This window comes from Antedon bifida, chromosome 1, assembly GCF_963402885.1.
Source record: "Antedon bifida chromosome 1, ecAntBifi1.1, whole genome shotgun sequence".
NCBI lineage: Eukaryota > Metazoa > Echinodermata > Crinoidea > Comatulida > Antedonidae > Antedon > Antedon bifida.
The window spans coordinates 14,342,644-14,362,707 of NC_136226.1; the positions used below are offsets into that span (position 1 = coordinate 14,342,644).

General features: G+C 32.5%; 1 protein-coding gene across 6 annotated transcripts in view; it reads left to right on the forward strand.

The window, feature by feature from the left end:
• LOC144843462 (two pore channel protein 2-like) overlaps window positions 1–20,064 on the forward strand; it is a 69,448-nt gene that overhangs the window by 10,501 nt on the left and 38,883 nt on the right. For 4 of the 6 annotated variants that reach the window (XR_013612259.1, XM_078700258.1, XM_078700250.1 and 1 more), the window contains exons 19-24: window positions 122–201; window positions 393–456; window positions 782–864; window positions 1,239–1,320; window positions 1,533–1,621; window positions 2,312–2,412. Coding sequence is in view for 4 of the 6 variants with exons in the window: in XM_078700258.1 (XP_078556384.1) it covers window positions 122–201; window positions 393–456; window positions 782–864; window positions 1,239–1,320; window positions 1,533–1,621; window positions 2,312–2,384 (471 nt within the window). In the remaining 2 variants the exon portion in view is untranslated. Of the gene's footprint in view, window positions 1–121; window positions 202–392; window positions 457–781; window positions 865–1,238; window positions 1,321–1,532; window positions 1,622–2,311; window positions 2,413–3,764; window positions 4,745–18,825; window positions 18,940–20,064 lie in introns of those variants that run through there. The other 2 variants (XR_013612260.1, XM_078700269.1) reach the window with 2 other exon arrangements.

Consider the following 20,064-nt stretch of genomic DNA (forward strand, 5'->3'; position numbering starts at 1 on the left):
AAAAAGTACAATCGAAGAAATGGGAGAAAGAACATCTTGTGAATTTAGAGTTTAAAATATTGAATAAATTCTTAAATCTGTACATCTAATAATTATATTTATGTTATGTTTGTATTAACAGGTCATCTATTATTTCTTTGCAATTCTGGGGATTATGGTGTTTAATGGCAAAATTACATTTAAAGATAGAGATATGAACAGGTAATTATTATATGTCAATGTTTGTTGTTTTGTTTTAAAAAAATAGAATCTAATTTGTTTGCAAGAAATGTTTAAAAATGAATAAACTTTGTTTGGTATTATTGACTGTTTAAATTAAATATTTAAAACCTTGACTTGCCAATAACACATAATACATAATATAACATAATACGCCTTGGTGTCTTTTTTAGAACAACTGAATGCGGTACTTATGAGCAGTTAAACTACTGGGCAAATAACTTTGATGATTTTGCTGTAAGTTACATTTAAATTAATACATTATATTATAGGAATTTGAATAGCTATTAATATTATGGTAATTCATAAAACTATGATTGAGTTGTCCAGAAGTAGCTGTAGTTCATATATTCCACCAACTAATTTCTTAACAATTTTCAAATAAAAATGTATATACTGTACTGTTTAATATTCCAAGGGCTATTATCAGGTGCGACTCGAGCTATATACATCTGACCTCTCAAAACTTCCTGACCGCTGCTACAAAGCCACCTGTGGATTATGACCAGGGCCACTTAATTTTTAATAACTTTCTAGGTTTTTTTGAATATTGTTTTTTTAGGCGGCTCTAGTTGTACTGTGGGATGTTATGGTGGTCAACAATTGGCATATATTTCTTGAAGCATATAAAGTATATGTGAGCAAGTAAGAACGCAACAAACTATTTAAATATTAATTTCTATTTATTATTATTTTTATAGCACAATCAATCCATACTTGTATACAAGCCTTCATGAACTAGATTTGATAACATTTTCAGTGACTGTTGGGTCTATAACTGAAATTATTTTCCTTGAAAATGACTCATAGTGAGCTTATGTCCCAGGTTTTTTATTTATAATGATGGTGTGTAAAAACACAAGACGACCAGTACAATAGTATGCCATAAAACATCTGGATTTATTGTTATAGTTTTGGAAATAATGTTGTATACAATTACAAGGAAAACCATGTAGTTGAACAATATAACACTCTAGCAGTCTAGATATATCCTGGAAAATACTTTTGTTGTTTTTCAGATGGGCTCAGATTTATTTCATCCTCTGGTATTTTGTGTCTGTGTTAGTATGTCTAAACCTTTTTGCAGCTTTAATTATTGAGGTAAAATTATATTATACGATATGCACCCATCAATTGTAGTAAACTCTGTTCTCAATGTACTAGTTCTCTATGCCAACTGGTAACTTTCAGGTAAACACTCACTGAGAAAGATGTAGTTTTAACCTTGCATTGATATATGTCATTATGGAATTAAAGAAAGACAATTTGTGTTGCATATTGCTAAATGATTTTTTGGGGGATTTTAATTTCAGAATTTTATTACCAAATGGGATCGTTATCATATACAAGAACAAGAAGATCAGCAGACCATGTACATGTTAAATGTTCATGCAATGTTTAGGTATGACTGGCAAGTCCTGGATGAATCCGCTAAAACAATTATTATTGTGCATTTATAGTGTAGGATTTTTAAACTGTAGTTAGATTGGAGAAAGTGGAGTGCGTATGGAGCTATAATGCATATTCATTTTAACAAGGCCATATACATGGCTGCAGTCGCGTGCTCATATTTGAGTTAGTGTTTACCGGCCGACCAGCCGACCGACATAGTGAACTGTAGAGTTGCGTTTGCATGTGACTAAAATTGTCTTGGCTCAAAATAGGTCTCAACAACTAGAAATTTCACTGTGGCTTGGTGGTAAACATGCTTATTTACAATCCCAGGATCCTTGGTTCACATCCATTTCCAGTTCAGGTTTGCGTCGGATTGCGCATACAGCATTAGTAACTTTTTGTTTTCACAACGCACCATGTGGCCATGTACATATCAAGTAAAATGATTGGCATGTGTAGCATGTGAAAACAAAACATTGAGATGCAATTTGATTTGCCGGATCAGTGCAGGTGTGAAAGAAACTACCCAAGCCTCTTGGTTTAGAATGCCTGGGTTTCCCATTCTGTAACTGGTGAGTTGTGTATTTGCTGTTGGATGGTGTGAAAATTTCATTTTTGACATGTATTTATTATGAAAAATCCCTCTCCCAAATGTAGAAAGAAATATTTATATATATTATGTGTTTTGTTTGTATAGGCATGACTTAAAGGAACCATCGGAGGATGATCTGATGGATGCCCTTAGACAACACAATCATCTAAACTTATAGTAGTGAGTTAATGTACTTACTACAGAGGGTAAGTATAGTCAATACTTGTTGTAGTCTATTATAATATTGATTCCAAAGAATGTTATAGAATTTCAATATAAAATTTTGTTTTGATTTTATTTGTTTTGACCATAGCATCAATTGTAGTAATGTTCTAACCCCAGTTCCTTATTTATCTTGTTCTTATTTAACCAGGGATTATTTTACAACTCCCTGATTTAACCACACATTTTACTAGACCATATTTTAGGTGTAGTTTTGTAGTTGAGGCTAGCAAAATAACATCTTGCCCATAAACATGTACACGTAACTAACTCAGTCGTACAAAGCTTATTTTGCATGCTAGATTCGTGTAAATTTTTAAAATGTTATTCAAATGAATGTATATTTGAATAAAAACAGATTTTATGTTTTAATTAATAAACATTAAAATCTCCAAAATAAAGATAGTTTTCCTGCCCCTTGTAAGAATATCTTTTTTATATTAGTAGTTTTATAGGTGAAGTTCCTAGGGTCTAATCTAACTTTAATATTTCCAAGGCCTTTAGATACTAACTTACCCAATTAGCGGTTACGTTGTGGTTAGAATTAAGTGTTACCCGGTGCCTGGCTGGTGTCAGTTTAGGAAAGTCTTGTGTCAGTGATTATTGAGCAATGTTGATTTCTAATCCATGGATCAATAACTGCAGATGGCTAAATGATTTTTAGTTTAGCACCCGGCATCATATCCTTGTTTTTTTAAAGATTTTATTTGTGTTTGTTACAGTGTTTGTAATGAAAGTATTTATATACTTGATAAACAAAGATAAACGCCACTGTGGGTTTTTTTTTTTTTTCTTCAATGCTTTTTTGTTCCTAAAAATAGTTACAGGATCTTCTGATCCATGGTGTATTTTTCTTGGAAACGAAAATTGTAGGCTAAAATGTTGCTTGCCGTTAATATCTTATTTTTAGTGGAACACTACCTATTTTGTTAATAAATTGACACTTTTGTTTAGCTGGAGATGTGGTCACACACTCTCTGCTCCTGGTTCTCTCCTTACAATGGTACAATTTTGCCTCACACTCTCAACTCTATGAGAGTACAGTCCTGCCCCTAACCATGATTTTACATCCATTCTCCTAACAATTGTGGTACATGGTAGAATACTATCCTTTCTTTACCTTTATGAAGGATTGATACCCTCAATCTGAACCTAAAGCCACTATTATGAAGTATTATTATGAACAGTATCTAATTTTGTTATTACATTTTGAGGATTAACCTGGTTTTGAGGCGCTTCAAACCTTTTAATCCTTAACGGTAATTCTAAAGCATCGTTTAGACTTTTTAAACTTACACTTTTGCATTCATTCAACGTATTTCTTTATTGTTTATAGCTGCAGTGAAGGCCTGTGGTATTTGCTGACATTTTTCACTTGTGTTTGACTTGACTGCTGCACTCTATGCAGTCTTTTAATCTTTGGTAAAACTATCTTTTTTACTGCTCATCTTCTATTCAATAGTTATGAATAGCCTCATTGAGAACTTCTGTTAAGTCATTGATGACCTTTTATTGACTGCTCACCAGAGGCATATTTGAGATTTTCAGAATTTTCATGATAATATTATTAATCTCAATGGGAAAAAGATAAATATTTGACATCAGTTAGCTAATAAACAAATTATTGTAAATAAATATTCTTGCCCACACTGTAAATACACACAGTCGTTTAATATTTAAAACATAACATGATTTTGTGCTTAATGCAATATATTTACGTAAATAGCAATAATATATCTATTTACTGAGAATATTTACACAGTATAATTTTGCCTAATCTTTATTAAGTATACAAATTTGAAATACAAATTTTCGCTTTTCCAAGACACTTTCATTATATAAATAAAGCATGGAGTTATTTCTCCATGAATAAAGTAATAATAATAATATTTTAACAGGCATACATCTCAAAGTTTGCAGCACAATGGTTATCTTTTAATAATGGCTTTAATTATAGACCAAAAATTATAATTTATACATTTTATTAGATTATATTAAATTTAAAAAAACCAATTGACAGTAAGGCCATATAAAAAAATATATTTATACTCTCCTCCCTATGATTTTAATTTCTATTGCAAAAATATATGAGACCTGACAAATAGACATACAGTGAACCATGAAGTTGGTGGATGCTAATAAATTGTTTCTCTGTTGTATTGTGTACAGGCCATGTTTATATTTTCCCACCTAAATACTGCCTTTAGAAAAAAGAAAAAAACCTCCACTACTGACAATTTTGAGAATATAGGACGATAAACAATTAATTTTTTTATAGGGCCCAATATTGTAAAAATTAAATGTATTTTTGTATAAGTAAGTTTGTAAATGAACAATAATAAATTGATTATAAAAACATTTGTTGTATTTTTTATATTGTACATTATAACATTTTGCAGCCTGGCTGATTGAAGAGGAATCATTATTCATACTTGGATTGCCTTTATTTTAGGTCATAGTCGTTTAGATTGAACCATATGCATGATGAGTATGGAATGGTATTGATGTAAAAAATCAAGTCTTCAAGGTTGCCATGGCAGATTGAATGTTTCACAAGTTTATTTGTAATCTGATGGCCATGTACCATAAAGTACAGTATGCCATACAATATGACTTGTAATCCTGAGAATATTTTGTGGTCAAAAATATCTTTTGCACCCCTACAAATTGGCAACCGTTTTACATCGTACTGTGCAAGTATTGAAGGCACCCCTGGTATAAAGGTGTTACTATATTTGAAATGTGGTATCTCTGGTTCAATACCTTTGAAAGGTTCAATATAATAACTATAATCTTGTGTACTTAACCTATCGATTACTGCTTCCTATTGGACTTTATCCTCCTATATACCATAGTGCACTTTATAGTTCATATGGTAATTTCATCATGGATTCTCCTATTCTATGCCTCAGTGCTTCGCTAGCACAAAAGGAAATAACTCAACCTCTCAAAGGTAATTGAGAGGAACTAACGGATTAAAATCTTATGTAGAGAAAAAATAGATCAGCCATGCTTTATACCTGCAATTTTGACTGCTACCGAGAGACGAGAGAATTACTCGCTATCCAATCCAGAATGGAACCCTTCAAATTGCCAGTCATAGGTCACTCCCCCTGGGTAATTATTAGGGGTTGTACACCTCCTTTTGTTAATTACCTAAACTGATTTCCATTTATAGAATGTTATGGAATGTAGATCACCTGAAATCTGTTTTTGATATTATTTTGCATAATTTAATTATTGTATCAAACAGTTGGTTAATGAGACTTGTCTGGAGTTTGGATTATTATAAAAACATTGTGTAAACTTTGTATAATGTTGTTAGTCTTACCCGTAACCCCTCTCTTTACCCTCACTTTCATGTCTACCTTGTACGTGTAATTAAGTCATTTTGATGTTAAAAAGGTGATGGATTTTATATGTCAGCCACCTTTAATCCGGATGTTCTGTTATGTATACTTTGCCTAATGTTCTAACAACATGGATTACAAAAAGGATGAGAAGTAGTAAGCCATGAAGCCAAGCCAATCCCATTTATGACTAAACTGTTTTATGCCTGGAATTCAGACTTATTAGTAGTGCAGAGAGATGGTAATGGATTTTGTTTGGAGTGGGTGGTCTTTAGGCATTTCATAGCATTTTAGTACCAGTCATAATGTTTATCTTCCTCATCAGTCAAACAATTTGAAATTCTTCAATGGCCGGGGTTCAAGGGTGGATATAAAATTTGGGTATAAGGTAAGAAATTTGGCAATAAAATTTGAAAACTGGATCAAAGAGACATTACTTGCAGACAGGACCTCACCAACAACAATTCCTTTAATAAAAAAATAAAAAAACAGATTATAGTTATACATTAGTAGGCCTACATGTAGTGTTTCTGGTTTAACAATTAGGCAAAGATGTTTTAATCATTAATTATTGTCTTCAAGTTGTTACTTATCTAATGTGAATGCACCAATTCCCCTGCCACAACTGTCAATCCGTCATCAGTCCCATCCTTATCATATACCATGGCACAGTCAATTGTCATTCAAATCTGTCTAATAATCATCAAATATATGACAATCATTAAATATATGATAATCAAGATAGTTAATCAAGCTTCCTTTTATTTATCAATTTATTCACTTTTATTTATCAATTTATTCACTTTAATTTATCAATTTATTCACTTTAAATTTATCAATTTATTCACTTTAAATTCAAAGTTCAGTCAGCTGTAAAGTACATCTTTCTGATTTTTATATCATTTGCAAAAAAGTTTAATGTTATACAGCAATACTTCCAATTCTATTGTTATGCCTGTTTGTAGTGTCTTTGTTATCTTCTACAGATTTAAAAATAGACTTTTCCAGGAAGATATTGTAAATTCTATTGTACCCAGTATTATCACTATGCTGTATACTGTGTTTAATGCTGGTTTAATTAATTGATTGTCCAGCATTAACTCACTCCTATATATAAAAAGTGTGAATTCCATTTCCATTCATTCTAGTGCTATTGTTTATGAGAACCAGCTATGATTAAGTTCAAAGCCTGAGCAGATTTACATTGATTATAGTAAACCCTACCCTATACCAACTCATTATGTGTAATTATTGGTAATTAACATTTTAGAACATGTTGGAATCACACATACAGGTGAAACATGCCATGGTCACATACAAAAGTAATTCAGTACTACTACACTATCATTTAATGAACAATCATTCTAAACAAAGAACTAATCAGAATTTAACAAATCCTGTATTATCTTAATGAAAAGGCTTGGCATATTCTAGTGTGTAGGATCTGCAATCATTATGTTCATATGTATAGGGTATTTAAGGTAATCATTGTCAACTTTACACCTATTAGTTCATCTGAAGTTTCCTATTTTTGTAGTCAATTATGCCCACCATTGTCATAATTGTATTTATGGTAGGCATGGTGTTAAGTTAAATAAGTTTTATTAACAAGTTCATGACTTAATTAAAACTCAAATGAGAGCTAATGATGGCAGGTGCCTCAAACCTTAAGATAAAATCCATTTTGTGATCTGTTTTAAGCTAAGGTGCTACTTCTTTTTCCTGGTTCAGTAATCTTCTTGATTTCTATACTGATTAGCCCACAAATTATTTTATTTATAGGATAAATGAATTTCAGTTGTTTTAAACCAGCTTTTCAAAGTTTGTATAGTTGTTTTAAGGTGTTACATTTATATTTTCTTTAGGCTTGTTATTTCTACTAATTGGCCCACTACTGTAGCATTTCTATCTATACCTTTCTATAAAATATTATATTATACCTTTATATAAAAAAATGAAAATGCTGGCCATTTTCCTCCTTTCAACTGATTACATATATTTTTCATTACACCTGGTAAAATGCTAAAATTATCTCAATTCATTGCAAACATTTTTACAGAGTAACCAAAATAACTCAATTGATGACATGTGTAACAATGTAATTAGTCTGTGTGGGCTTCAACTTATCTGCACTGGTCAGCAGAGGTCACATGTGCCAACTACCTGTTTAGGGACACCTTTCTAGGGATACTGTTTGTTTTTAAGGTCCACTTTGATCATACCTACAAGGCTAGACTAGTTAATTGACTGTATGTTTTTATATACCTAATGTCCAGGAGAGTTGGCATTTATGGGATATAAAGGAGTGCTTATTTGAAAGATCATAATAAATAAAAATGCATTCTTTGAATAGATAGATAGCCTTTTGTTGAGGAGAAGGTGGTATTGCAATTATTGCAGATATTTTGGCAATATACAATAAGATAGCTGATGAAGGGTGTGTTCCTGGATAACTTATTAATTAATGGCTGTTCATCTTGATTTAGCTGTTAAGTTGACTTTTAGATGTTGTGATGGTGGCATTTTTGTGACTAGATTCGAGGGTGCTGGTGCCAGCAGTATGTTACAGGTGCTTACAAATTGTGTAAAGATTACCATCTCGTCTTCTTGTACCCTTCACCATCAGATATGTACTACAATACAAATTTATATTTTTACTCTGTGTGAACCAAGCAATACAGTAATCTATCAACACATTATCCTACCAAGAAGGATTTGATTTCTGATCCTTTTTGAAATAAATCTGAACACTGATTAACCCACACAGGGATGCAGCCTTGCCAGGGGTTGAGGACCTTATTTAGAAGGATGAGAATTTGGTAAATCACTAATAAATGTCCCATAAAAAAATACATCTCAGACATGTTGACAGATAGAGTGTAAATTACAAGTTTGAACATTTATCTAGAAAATGTTGTAATGATTTGTGATTCAGGAAATTTATACTACCTGCAGTATTTTTGTATTGATAAATATTGGCTTGGCTGTGGTTGTTATGTATTAAATATACCCTTTGATCTATCACCATATATATTATGGTTGTAGTACTCTTTCAAATACAGTATCAATACTCCCTTATAGAGAATTAGGATGGACCGCCACCAGGTCCCTGGAAATTATATTGTAATTTTGTCTTTGGAGGGTAAAAATTGCACTGATGATCTAGCGTTGCCCGGGGTTTCCCCTTTATAACTCATGCATCATCACTATCTCGTGTCACAGTTCAAACAGGATTTTACATCGCGATTGAAACATTAGCTGCACACACACACAGAATCCGCCATCTCAGCCCACCATTCATCATCTTGATATTTTACTCTTTGTTGTAGGTAATCTGTGTATTGCTAAAATAAAGGCGTTTACAAGTTGTTTTTTTTCAATCCATCCCATGCCCCCTTTTTTTTTTTGGCCGCGGTCTATAGATTGTGGAACATCGCTTTTGGTACCTCACAATACATATCCTCATTAGTACCTCAGGTAACAGACTGCACCCCACACCCTTTTAAGCAATTAGTACCAACTGGCTCCAAGTATCTTGTCACACACCAGGTGACAAAGCTGAGAAAATCTGGAGGTGGTAACCTTGATGTCCATTTGATAACTGACCACTCATAGCAGGACGCTAACAGGAAGTGGTCACTCACTGGGCTTTACAGTGTACAAAGAATCAGATACAAATTTGTCAGGAATGTGAGATGGTTTTCATATCCTCTTCTTTTTCTAAATAAGAAACATCAGCTGACTGGGCACTCCTGAATTCTTGTCCCTGGGAAATGTTCTTTAATTGATTATAATCCATCTTATATTTATTCACTTCTTTTTTTTTCTTTGGCTGAGAAGTGTGGCACATAACAATTAACATGAATGCAATGTTTACTTGCATTTTTGTAATAATGATATTTTGCGAACCACATATTGTGATATCATGTACTTCAGGTCAAATATTTAAACGATGTAATATTGAAAACATATTTAAAGTTGAGTATCATTTAAAGGGACTGAAACACAATATATACACCCAGATATGTATATAATCATCCCACTGTATAGGCTATAGAAATTCATAGTTGGCCATGCCGTAACTGACTTCCATAAAAAAAAGTGATTATTTGTATTCAAATTGAGTAAAGTACATTAATGTAAAAGGATTTATTATGGTATGTGATGCAACTGTATCTTTAAATTGTATTTGATAGAACAGCAGCATATTATGTATAAATCCCATGATTGGTATTCACAAAATTAGGTACAAATTGCCTAGTGGCAGATGCGGTCAACGTCTGTTGTGGTATGCATATCAGTTAGTATTACCCATGGTGGGCTAAGCAAATCAACCACCTCTACTTGACTTCTATCCCAACCTTTTTCCTTGTATCATTACTTCGACCTTTTGCTCCCTCCCTCTATCCTCTGGCTATGATAACTGACTAGACTATGGAACTGTTACCTTGATCAAAGACAATGATGAAATGAAATACTGTACAGTAATTCACAAGTATTGTTTTTATTTACTTTGGCGCAGTAAACAAAATGTCTTTATTGAGTTGATTTGTTATTTTTGGTTGGTTAAAGACTGGCAAAGTACATTACTATCAAATACTGTACCAATAAACATACAACTTAGGAATGTAGGCTTTTATTAAGAGTGTGCAATAAACCAAAAAATGTAGTATTTTACTAAAAATATGAGGCACTTCAGTATAATTAATCTTGGTCCTTAAAATATTTCAAATTGTCCATGCATATGGTGATTAGCAGGAGTAATAGTATACCACCTAATTTTGGAATTTGCTATAGTTTAATTCATCAAAAATTGTTTTTTTTTTTAATTAAAGAATTTTATTTGTTTACATTGATATTATTAAAACGGAGAGACAGTTAAGCAATTAACACCAGCAACTTACAATGTGATTGATAGCTAACCCTCGCTCGATTTCTTCGCACAGTTTTGGTAGATTCTAGGTCCAGACGTCAGACAATGTTATATATGTTGCAAATTGTAAATCTCTATAAATACCGTGATATATACATCTCTAGATGGCATCTTAAGAGGAAGATCTTTTGTCTTCATTGTCTGCCTAAGCACAGAATTTGTTTCCTGTATGGCAGATACTTATTTTGTTCCTGAACCCATGGAGTATTTTATAACTTCATGCTGAACCTAATCCTTTGTCTATGCTTCCCTCTTATAATAGCAGAACATAAGGAAATACTTTTGCTTCTTCTCACTTATCATTTCAATTTCTGGGGTTTTTTTTTTGTCAAAGTGGTACTAAAGTACTACTACTATCTGCTAATGTCAGTCATTTTCTAAGGTCCTTATCGTCTACTTTCCTTAAACTCTGATCATTTAAACAGCACTTTTCAATTTATCTTTGCTATACCAATGTTTTTCTAAATATAACATGCTATTAGCAAATTTGGTTCTTATTTCATTCCAAGAATTTACCGCATTTTAAAGTAATTTACCTTACCAAGCCTGGATAATTTTGATTTGCTGCTTGACATAGGTGTGAATTGGTGATATAATGGTGTGTATTCTGTCAAAGTATCTCATCAAACAGATTTATTCATTAGTAGTATGAGTGTGGTCTGTTTATCCCAGGAACCTATGCATTATCACAGGATACAAAAAGCAGATGTTGTGACAACCTAGGGCACTGTATGCATTCCATGTATACCAGTAAATTAACATCAAATATGTTAAATTTAATACTTAAGTCATAATTGTAAAACCAAATTATACTGGAAGTTTTAAAATACCTCTTCAGACAGGAATATAATTATGAAATAAAAATAAATGATTACCTTATAATTAATAGTTTCGTTTGTGAATTTACTAATAGTACAAATACAAAAATAATTTATTTGCGAATAAAAATATCACCCTTCTGAAATGAAGTGGTATATGAGAACTAAAAATGACATTGACATTTTTGTAACTGAAGGTAAATTGTAACACAATGTACATTCAGTTATATAAACTATTCCTAAAATACCCTAGTAACCCGTTTTAAATACCTACCAACAATGCTGGACAGTTTTCCCAAGGAAAACAAAAACAAAATAAATAGTTTGGTATTTGTATTTTCAGATCCCGATACAGATGTGAATTTCCGGTTGTCGGTTCCACTGACTGATAACCATCAAGGTGCGAACTTACAATAAAGAATATTAAACTCTTTTCTTAACCAGGGCTTTGTATATCAATGAATGCTTTACCAATTAATTGTGAATGAAAACAATTTCTGTCTTTTTGACCTGGATAGGTTACTGTAGAATCGTTCTAATATTATATCACTATACAAAACCTGAATAGAAGATGGTTTGTTTCGTTTTGTGTCAGACTAATTGTGCGATGGTTATCTGGTGTACAGTGGTTCTCATGTACTCTTGACTAAGAATTCTTTTATTTCTGTTCACTATCAGTACCTTACGGATTGCATTTTATTGGATTTATTTGTTACAAGCTTATACAAAAGCTTTCTTTTTACTCTATATTTGGATTTTTTGCTACATGACCCATAATATAGCCTTCATAATTTCCATATCTTTTAAATCATATTAATGGGATGAGGGAAAGTCTGTAAGCAAATTCCTCTCTGTAAAGCCCATAGTATCCTATTCATATACCTTTGATTTAAAGTTATAATTATTTGCTTATTTACTGTAGTTGATTTAATCATGGAGGTATATTTGATTTAATTCTGATAATTGTTGAAAAAGTTTCCTTTGTTGTCAAAAGACAGACACCACCTGTAACCATTCACATTTGACATTTTGAAATGGCGCCCTCTTGTGTTAATGCATTTCCTAAAAGTTTGTACAAATGGCATATCTAGATAGGCAGTACAGTGCTGTGTAGTGTGTAGTCCTAACTGTCATTGAGGATTTTTAATATTTATCATTCTGTACAGTATGTTAATACATGTACTCCAATCTATACTCCAATCCTGCATTGGAGGTATTGTATGTATAGTAGCTAGCTGCTAACCTCATACGGTGCCCTCATACACAGTGAGAAAAATAATTTGTTTCTTAATTTATATTTCTGATAATACCATAAAGAAAAGTACCACCACATTTACCTGAGAAATGTGCCATTCTCATGTAAATGTTTATCAACCATCAATAATACAGTTTTGGATTGTATGAAAACATTTAAAAGCTCAACAAAGTATTAGTCTTTTGGGATCTATTTTTGGTTAACTAGAATAGGTATTTAAAGACACATCTGGGAAGCCATCACCACCTGCAAGATATTAATGTTTTTTTAATATTGATGATGTCTGATGTTGTTACCAAGTTATGTCTCCAGGTTAGAGCTGTGGTCAATTTCGATGTATAAACCTTTCAAGCATTAATGCACACATAATATATTTTAACATGGATCGTCAAAAATGGATCATCTAACTCGTTGTGGCCAAGTTCAAATCTAACAATTATCTTCTTGATAATATATGCTGTTTTAAGTATTTATCAAGGTATCTTACTTTCCCTTTTTGTACTCAAATTATTTTCTCAGCTCCCAGCTATTTGCTTCATATACCATTATAACAATACTTGATTGAAGTCTTAAATTTCTAGTCCTGAACTTCAACAATGTTCTCGGGTTTGTTAATTAAATCTAATACTTATTCATTATACAAGTTCATGTATTTTAAATGGTTCTAATTTATTAAAAATACACTATTATACTGTACAGTGCCTGTTTTATTTGGCATATCTTCAAAGTATACTTGAATGAAGAAATATCACACAATACACAGTACCTTTCCTGTATAAATATATACTGTACTTTGCATACTTTGTGAATTTTTGTCTGGCACCTGGCTATATACTTTTATTATACAAAGCCTACTTTCTATTGAATTGTACTTTTGATTTATGTGGTACAAAGTTTAAAAGAAAATCTATGTCAGGTTGCTAGGTAAAGATATAAAAAAGGCCTTTCAATAGTTATCTATTGACCTTTTTTTTCATTAAATTGTTATCAAAATAAAGATGCAACTTTAATAATGTTTTAAACATGTATACAAAATAAAAGTTTAATATTTAGTTTGAGAGGATGGGGATAAGTTTCCCTTCAACAAGGCTTGGTTTAGTGTTAGCCATGCGCACAAAGTGTATGAAAATGGGTTAACCAATATGTCTTCACTCAGTTGCCTAAAGTATATTTTATAGGGTATTCTTTTCGCGTTGCGTCTTTAGGCAGTTATATTCAAGTATCAAGCGGTTTACTACGGCTGAAAAAATGGGTATTTGGAAACTCGGACGGAAGAGAGACTATGAGATGTATGCAGACAGTAGCCTATGAGACCTGTTCAATAAACAATGTTTTCGTTTCCAAAACCAGTTCAAATGGCAGCCTGAAAATAATGTTTAAAAACACCCAATCGATTTGGTGTTACAATGCCATTTAACCGGTTATTGCTGTGCAACTTTTAGCTGCATTGCGAAATAACGGTAAATGCAGTAACATTTGAATTGACCGCCAGTGCTCATTGCATTTTGGGTACTGCTAACAATTTCCGTCGTTTCCGGCGTTCTTTGTGAGAAATATTTCTTGTTTTAGTTTATGTTAGCAGAATATAATTGCTATTAAAATCTAAAGTTGATACTATACTATTCATTGAAGATAATAAGTTGGGTTACATGGCAGATTGTGATAACAAAATTCGGTTATCACACTTGAATTGCTTTGTCACTGTCAGGACCCCAGTCCAAATGACGCAGTTAAGGTTGGTCCATAGACATAAAGTTGTTGTCTTTGATCATGATCAAACCACTTTGTCATATGTAATCAACATTACAGTATTTCTTTAACAGACACACATAATTTCATAACATAAAACTCTGAAACACAAACAAATCTTCCCCTCTTTTCCTATTCTATCTCTTTTCCCATCTTTTCTTCATCTCCTCTTTAGAAATGATATTAATATAGTATATCCTTCTTAATCTTCATCACTTTTCCCATATTTTCTTCACAAATGCTGTTAATATATCCCAATACCACATACACTGTTTCCCATCTTCCTCTCATCTCCTCCTCTTCACAAAATGCTCTTAATTTTATCTCAAGACCCTACACATTTTCACCATCTTTCTTTGAAATGATGTTAATCTATTCCAAAACCTCCATTCATTTTCTCCTATATTACCCTCTTTCCCATTCTTTCTTCCCCTCCTCTTCACAAATGCTGTTAATCCATTCCAAAACCCCTATACATTTTCTCCTATATTTCTCAATTTTCTCATATATTTTCTTTGTAGATATTTTTCCTGAAAGCCCAAAGACAGACTGTCTTTTAAAATTCTACTTAACCTGTCACCCAAGTAACCTATATGAAAGTTGATTTGAAGGAAAGAAACTGGAAATACTAATCATAATATTTAATTTCCTTATCACATAGTTTTCAGAAGCTGAACTGTTTATGTTATTTTTTGTTTTAAACCTGATTTTAGCGGGTGTCACGAAACCTAAGACCACGAAAGCTAAGACCCCCTAAGACCCAAGATCACGAAAGCTAAGACCCAAGACCTAAGATTACAAATTTTAAGATATAGTACAGCTTAAAGGGGGGTTCCGGGTTTAAAATGAATAGTAAAAAATGTAAAATATAGTTGTTTGTCTCTTGAACGGTAAAAGTTTCAATTTATATAAGCGCCCAGTGAAGCAGAACGAAGGCTGTGAAATGAGGCCAGATTACAAGTGCAGCTACGGTGATATGACACTGTGTTACAGAATAGGAAATTTGTGAAATGGTCAATCTTCCGACGACTCGTTATCATTAACCATATCAATTACTTTTGTAAAATTATACTTATCTGATGTAATTTTAGTCGGTCTTCCCATTTATAAAGTCAATTTTCTATGAAAATTCATCAAAACAGTGAAAAATTAGATATGTTTGCACTTTATGTTTGCCAGTTTTCGCGCTGACTTAGGGAAAGCCTTCAAAATCAATGAAGCGTAACGTATACATTCCTGCTGAGCGAGGAGAGCAAGACGACGATACACGTGCTCTCTCTGCCCATGCCTGGCATCGTCACGTGATAAGCAGATACAGTATACAATACCAAACTGGTCGGGTCGAGTATAACCCATCTTTGATTGATGGTCGACTCGACCTACCGGAATGGTATAGATAATATAGCTCGAATGAGAGAGTTGGAATATTTGTAAACATAAGTATTGCTAATTTTAACAAGTGTAGCCTATAGTAAAAGGCCTGGTAGTATCAATTCGCATAGGGTCTACTACACTAGCTAGGCTCAATTTTTAACTGGGCCGGATCGGCTAGGTCTCCTTCCTACTACCCGGTCTACTTGCTTGATGCAGTATCCGCTTTTTTGGAGAGTAAACTAGGCCTATTATTTTAGGCCTACTTAGACGATCGGGACACCATACGTGCGGACGGCGATCGGACTATGTTTTGCCTCAATATTTACAGCCGATTTTGTAGAATGTTTTAGGTTTAGATTGTTTAGGCGTTTGGTTGTAAGGATGGGCTTGGAATCCACTGAGTTTTGTTATTTATGGGCCAATCGTTTAGTAGTAGGCTAGCTAGGCCCATGATGGGCCCAAATGTTTTAACGTAGCCATCGTGGCATGGAATCCCTAGTCAGAATGGCTCTCACCCATGAAAAAAAATGATTTAGGCTAGGCCTAGCCTAGTACGTGAAGGCGATAATACGATCTGTACTTTTCGAGGTATAAAAATAGTATAATTTATGACTCCGTAATCTGTACTAAATGTTGTATTTCATTAAATGTCAAATAAATATATGCTACTACTGTTATTATTACACTTTAGGCCTAGCTTAGAAAATCTACAAAAAATGTATTTCACAATGATCGGGTGGTCGTCGTTTGACAGGGGGAGAGAGATTAGTTGACAAACACAACGTACTTGACGTCGCGAGTTTGGAATCCACTGATGACAGGATTTTGTGAATATCTCATGAATATTAATGAGCTTCCCTAAGCTGCTGAAAAACAGACTTTCCATGAATTTACCCTAAAATGTATATGAAATTTAATTTTTTTAATTTCTCGTTATTACTTCTTCATTCTGACATGTCTATATTGTTATACTATTTTTTATTTAATAAATAAACGATAGTCAAAAGCAATTTTAAACCCAGAATCTCCCTTTAAAAACAATACTTGTTTATCCATACATAATTTTAATTTTCGCCCGTTGAGTAAATCTTTACTTTTTCTTTACAACAAACAAACTTGACGGGTTGTTTGTTGGTATATATTTACTCCATTGTGTTGGTTCGGAGGATGTTTTTCTTTCGCACCTGCCTTGTATTTTGACTCCAAATTTGTTAACTAACTTTATCCTGAATACCACACTTTAAAATTAGGACTTTAAGAAGGAGAAACACATAAAAACAAATAAATAAATCCTTTAAATTGATGATTTTACAGACGTGTTTCTTTGTATACTGTAACTCCTCCCCATGCTCAATATTTTTGTTTCTATGGAGCGCCAAAAGAGCAACAATAATAGTACAAGTATAAAAACAGAAAGAAAACGAAACATAAAAAACTTATTATTATGATTTTTAAATTAAAATTTATTTTCGAGTATTTATTCCTTCGTAACATAATTATACTATTATCATTACCATTTTAATTTTACATTGTTTCATACACACAAGTGTACTTCACAGGAGAAAAAAAAACCGAAACATGATATACCCTCATCACTAACCACCATGGGCTTGGTGGTCTAAATTAAACACTGGTCAGCATCATTGTGCCTTGGTCATCCCGGACTCCGGCGCCTCCTAACCACCCTAGTAAAAACCATCACTTCTTGCGAGCTAATAATAACCAGTCGCGAGAATAAATCTTCCTCTAAATGTTGTGAAACAAAAGTATTATGCTTTACGAATAAAAATATTGCGAGTTAAATTCATTCTGTTATGGGTACAATATCTAATGATATTTAGGGTAACAAGCATTAATAAATTAAAATTATGATTAAATGAACAAGTAACATGATTTTCATTAAAAATTTGTTAAAATAGATGGAGTTTTCAGCCCTCTATATAATTTTTGCTCTTTTGACGTTCCATAGAAACAAAAATATTGAACATGAGGTAGGCCTAGGGTAGTCATGCGAAATTCGCAAACAGTAAAATTGTGATTTTCACCAAATAATGCGTTAAATATATGGATTCCACAGAGTTTTTAGCCTCTAATTAATTTTGTTCTTTTGGCGTTCCATAGAAACCAAACTATTGAACATTGAATGTGCGAAATTCGCGAACAGTATGCGAGAAAAACGTCTGTAAAATCACAAATTTAACGGATTTATTGTTACTTTTTGTGATTTTCTTCATTAAAGTAGGCCTACTAATCGTGGTATTCAGGATAAAATTTCGAGTTAAAATACAAGGCAGGTGCAAAAGGGAACTAGCGGGCCTAGGCCTCGCAGTTTTAGGAAATTATAAAATGATGCCTCGCATTTTTTGATGATGGTAAAACGATGCCTCGCATAAATTTCTGACTTGCCTCGCTTGCCTTCCCTGCCTCGCTGCCTCGCACTTTGTTACTACTACCCATCTGGTTTTCTGGAAAAAGTTTATATAATGATAAAAAAGAATTTTGGACCTTTTTGCACCAAGTATCTATAGTCATTGTCTTTTTCATGTTCTTAGTACTAGTGTATTCCTTTCTGAGCGCCACCAGCGCTTAATCACATTTTGATATTGTTTCCAGCTCGCTCAAGTATACATATGACACGTCAGGTGTGTCAAAATGCTGAATCACAGTCTAGAACCAATCTAAGAGCATTGATGGTCTAGACTAGTAATACAAAGTATAACTTTTTTTAATTTCAGAATGTAAATAAATTAGGTCATGTTCTAGAAAGAATGACTAGTTTTCTATTCCAAAATGTTTGACTTCTTAACACCTTCGTGAGCAACATCTTTGCACTTTCAATCGTTTACTAATTATGACAGATTTATTTTATGAAAGTGTAAGCTTTAAAATGAGACTTCATATTATATTTCATTTGGTAGTTTGAAGTATGTCAAATCTATACCAGGATAAATAAAGAAGCCAGTTAAAAGGAGGTAATTTAGAAGAGAAGGAAGTCGACAATATCTAATAGCATTCATAAACCTGTTACCAAAGTAGGTTTATTCATTTCAATGGTATTTGAGTGTTAATAATATGTGCTATACTATTAAACATTTTAAAATGTTTACATAGGCAGTCTCTGGTCTTTGGTTCTTTACATTCATGTGTCAACATTTGAAATGAAGTGATATTTCAACTTAAATTGAATCAACCCTGTTTAAAAGTTTATTCGGCAGGTTATTGAGTTGAAATTGAACTTTTGAGAATAATATAAAACATTTCTTGTAGCAACAAGAGCATTTCATACGAGTAAATATTCCTTCCCCCTCAATCAACCAGATCATTTCATACTGGTACATCCCCTCCCCCAATCAACAACCCCCACCCTCTTCAACCTATACAAAAACTTGAACCTCCATCCTTCCTCTGATAAGCAATCAATTTTGTTGCTTGAATAGTTTCTGTGTAAACATTCTACCACCACACTATTATTTCATACAAGTTGCCATTTGTTATTAAAGTAAAAAGACAACCATTTTTTTTTTCGGAAAATACCACCATTTTCGCTTCCATGCAAACCTATAATGTTAACAGAAAAGTAATCTCTGACCTGGCCTTGAAAGTATTCGATTTTAATTCAACTTGACAAACTTGTTAATAATTTTGAAATTCTTTTCGTTAATTATATTGTCATTGGCCAGTTGTTTTCTATCTGAAGTTTTTATGAAATGCATATGAGTCACAGTTTGCTTGCTTTGTAATAACATGCAGTGATATCCTAGTAAAATATACAGATAGAAATTTGTAAAAAAGCAGGGATCAACTACATCATATAACATTTTATTATTTTATTAATATTTTCATAAATATTTATTTCTCTATAAATCTTTTTGCTGTAAAATCTTGTTATACATAAAAAGTTCAAATTACTTTTTAATTGAGTTTCAATTCTATATTTTCTCCAAAGATAAATAGAACGTCACCTGTATTTCTCTGAAATTCTGCAGTATCTATTTATCTTGATGGAACTTTCAATTCCGGTGCTTTACCATTATAATAAACAATCTTGGTAGAAATGTTCAATTTAATAACTTCCTTTTAAAGACTTTTCTTAACAAAACTTACTTAGTTCATACTTTACATCATCATACTTAAAACCGCAACAAAGATTGAAACCA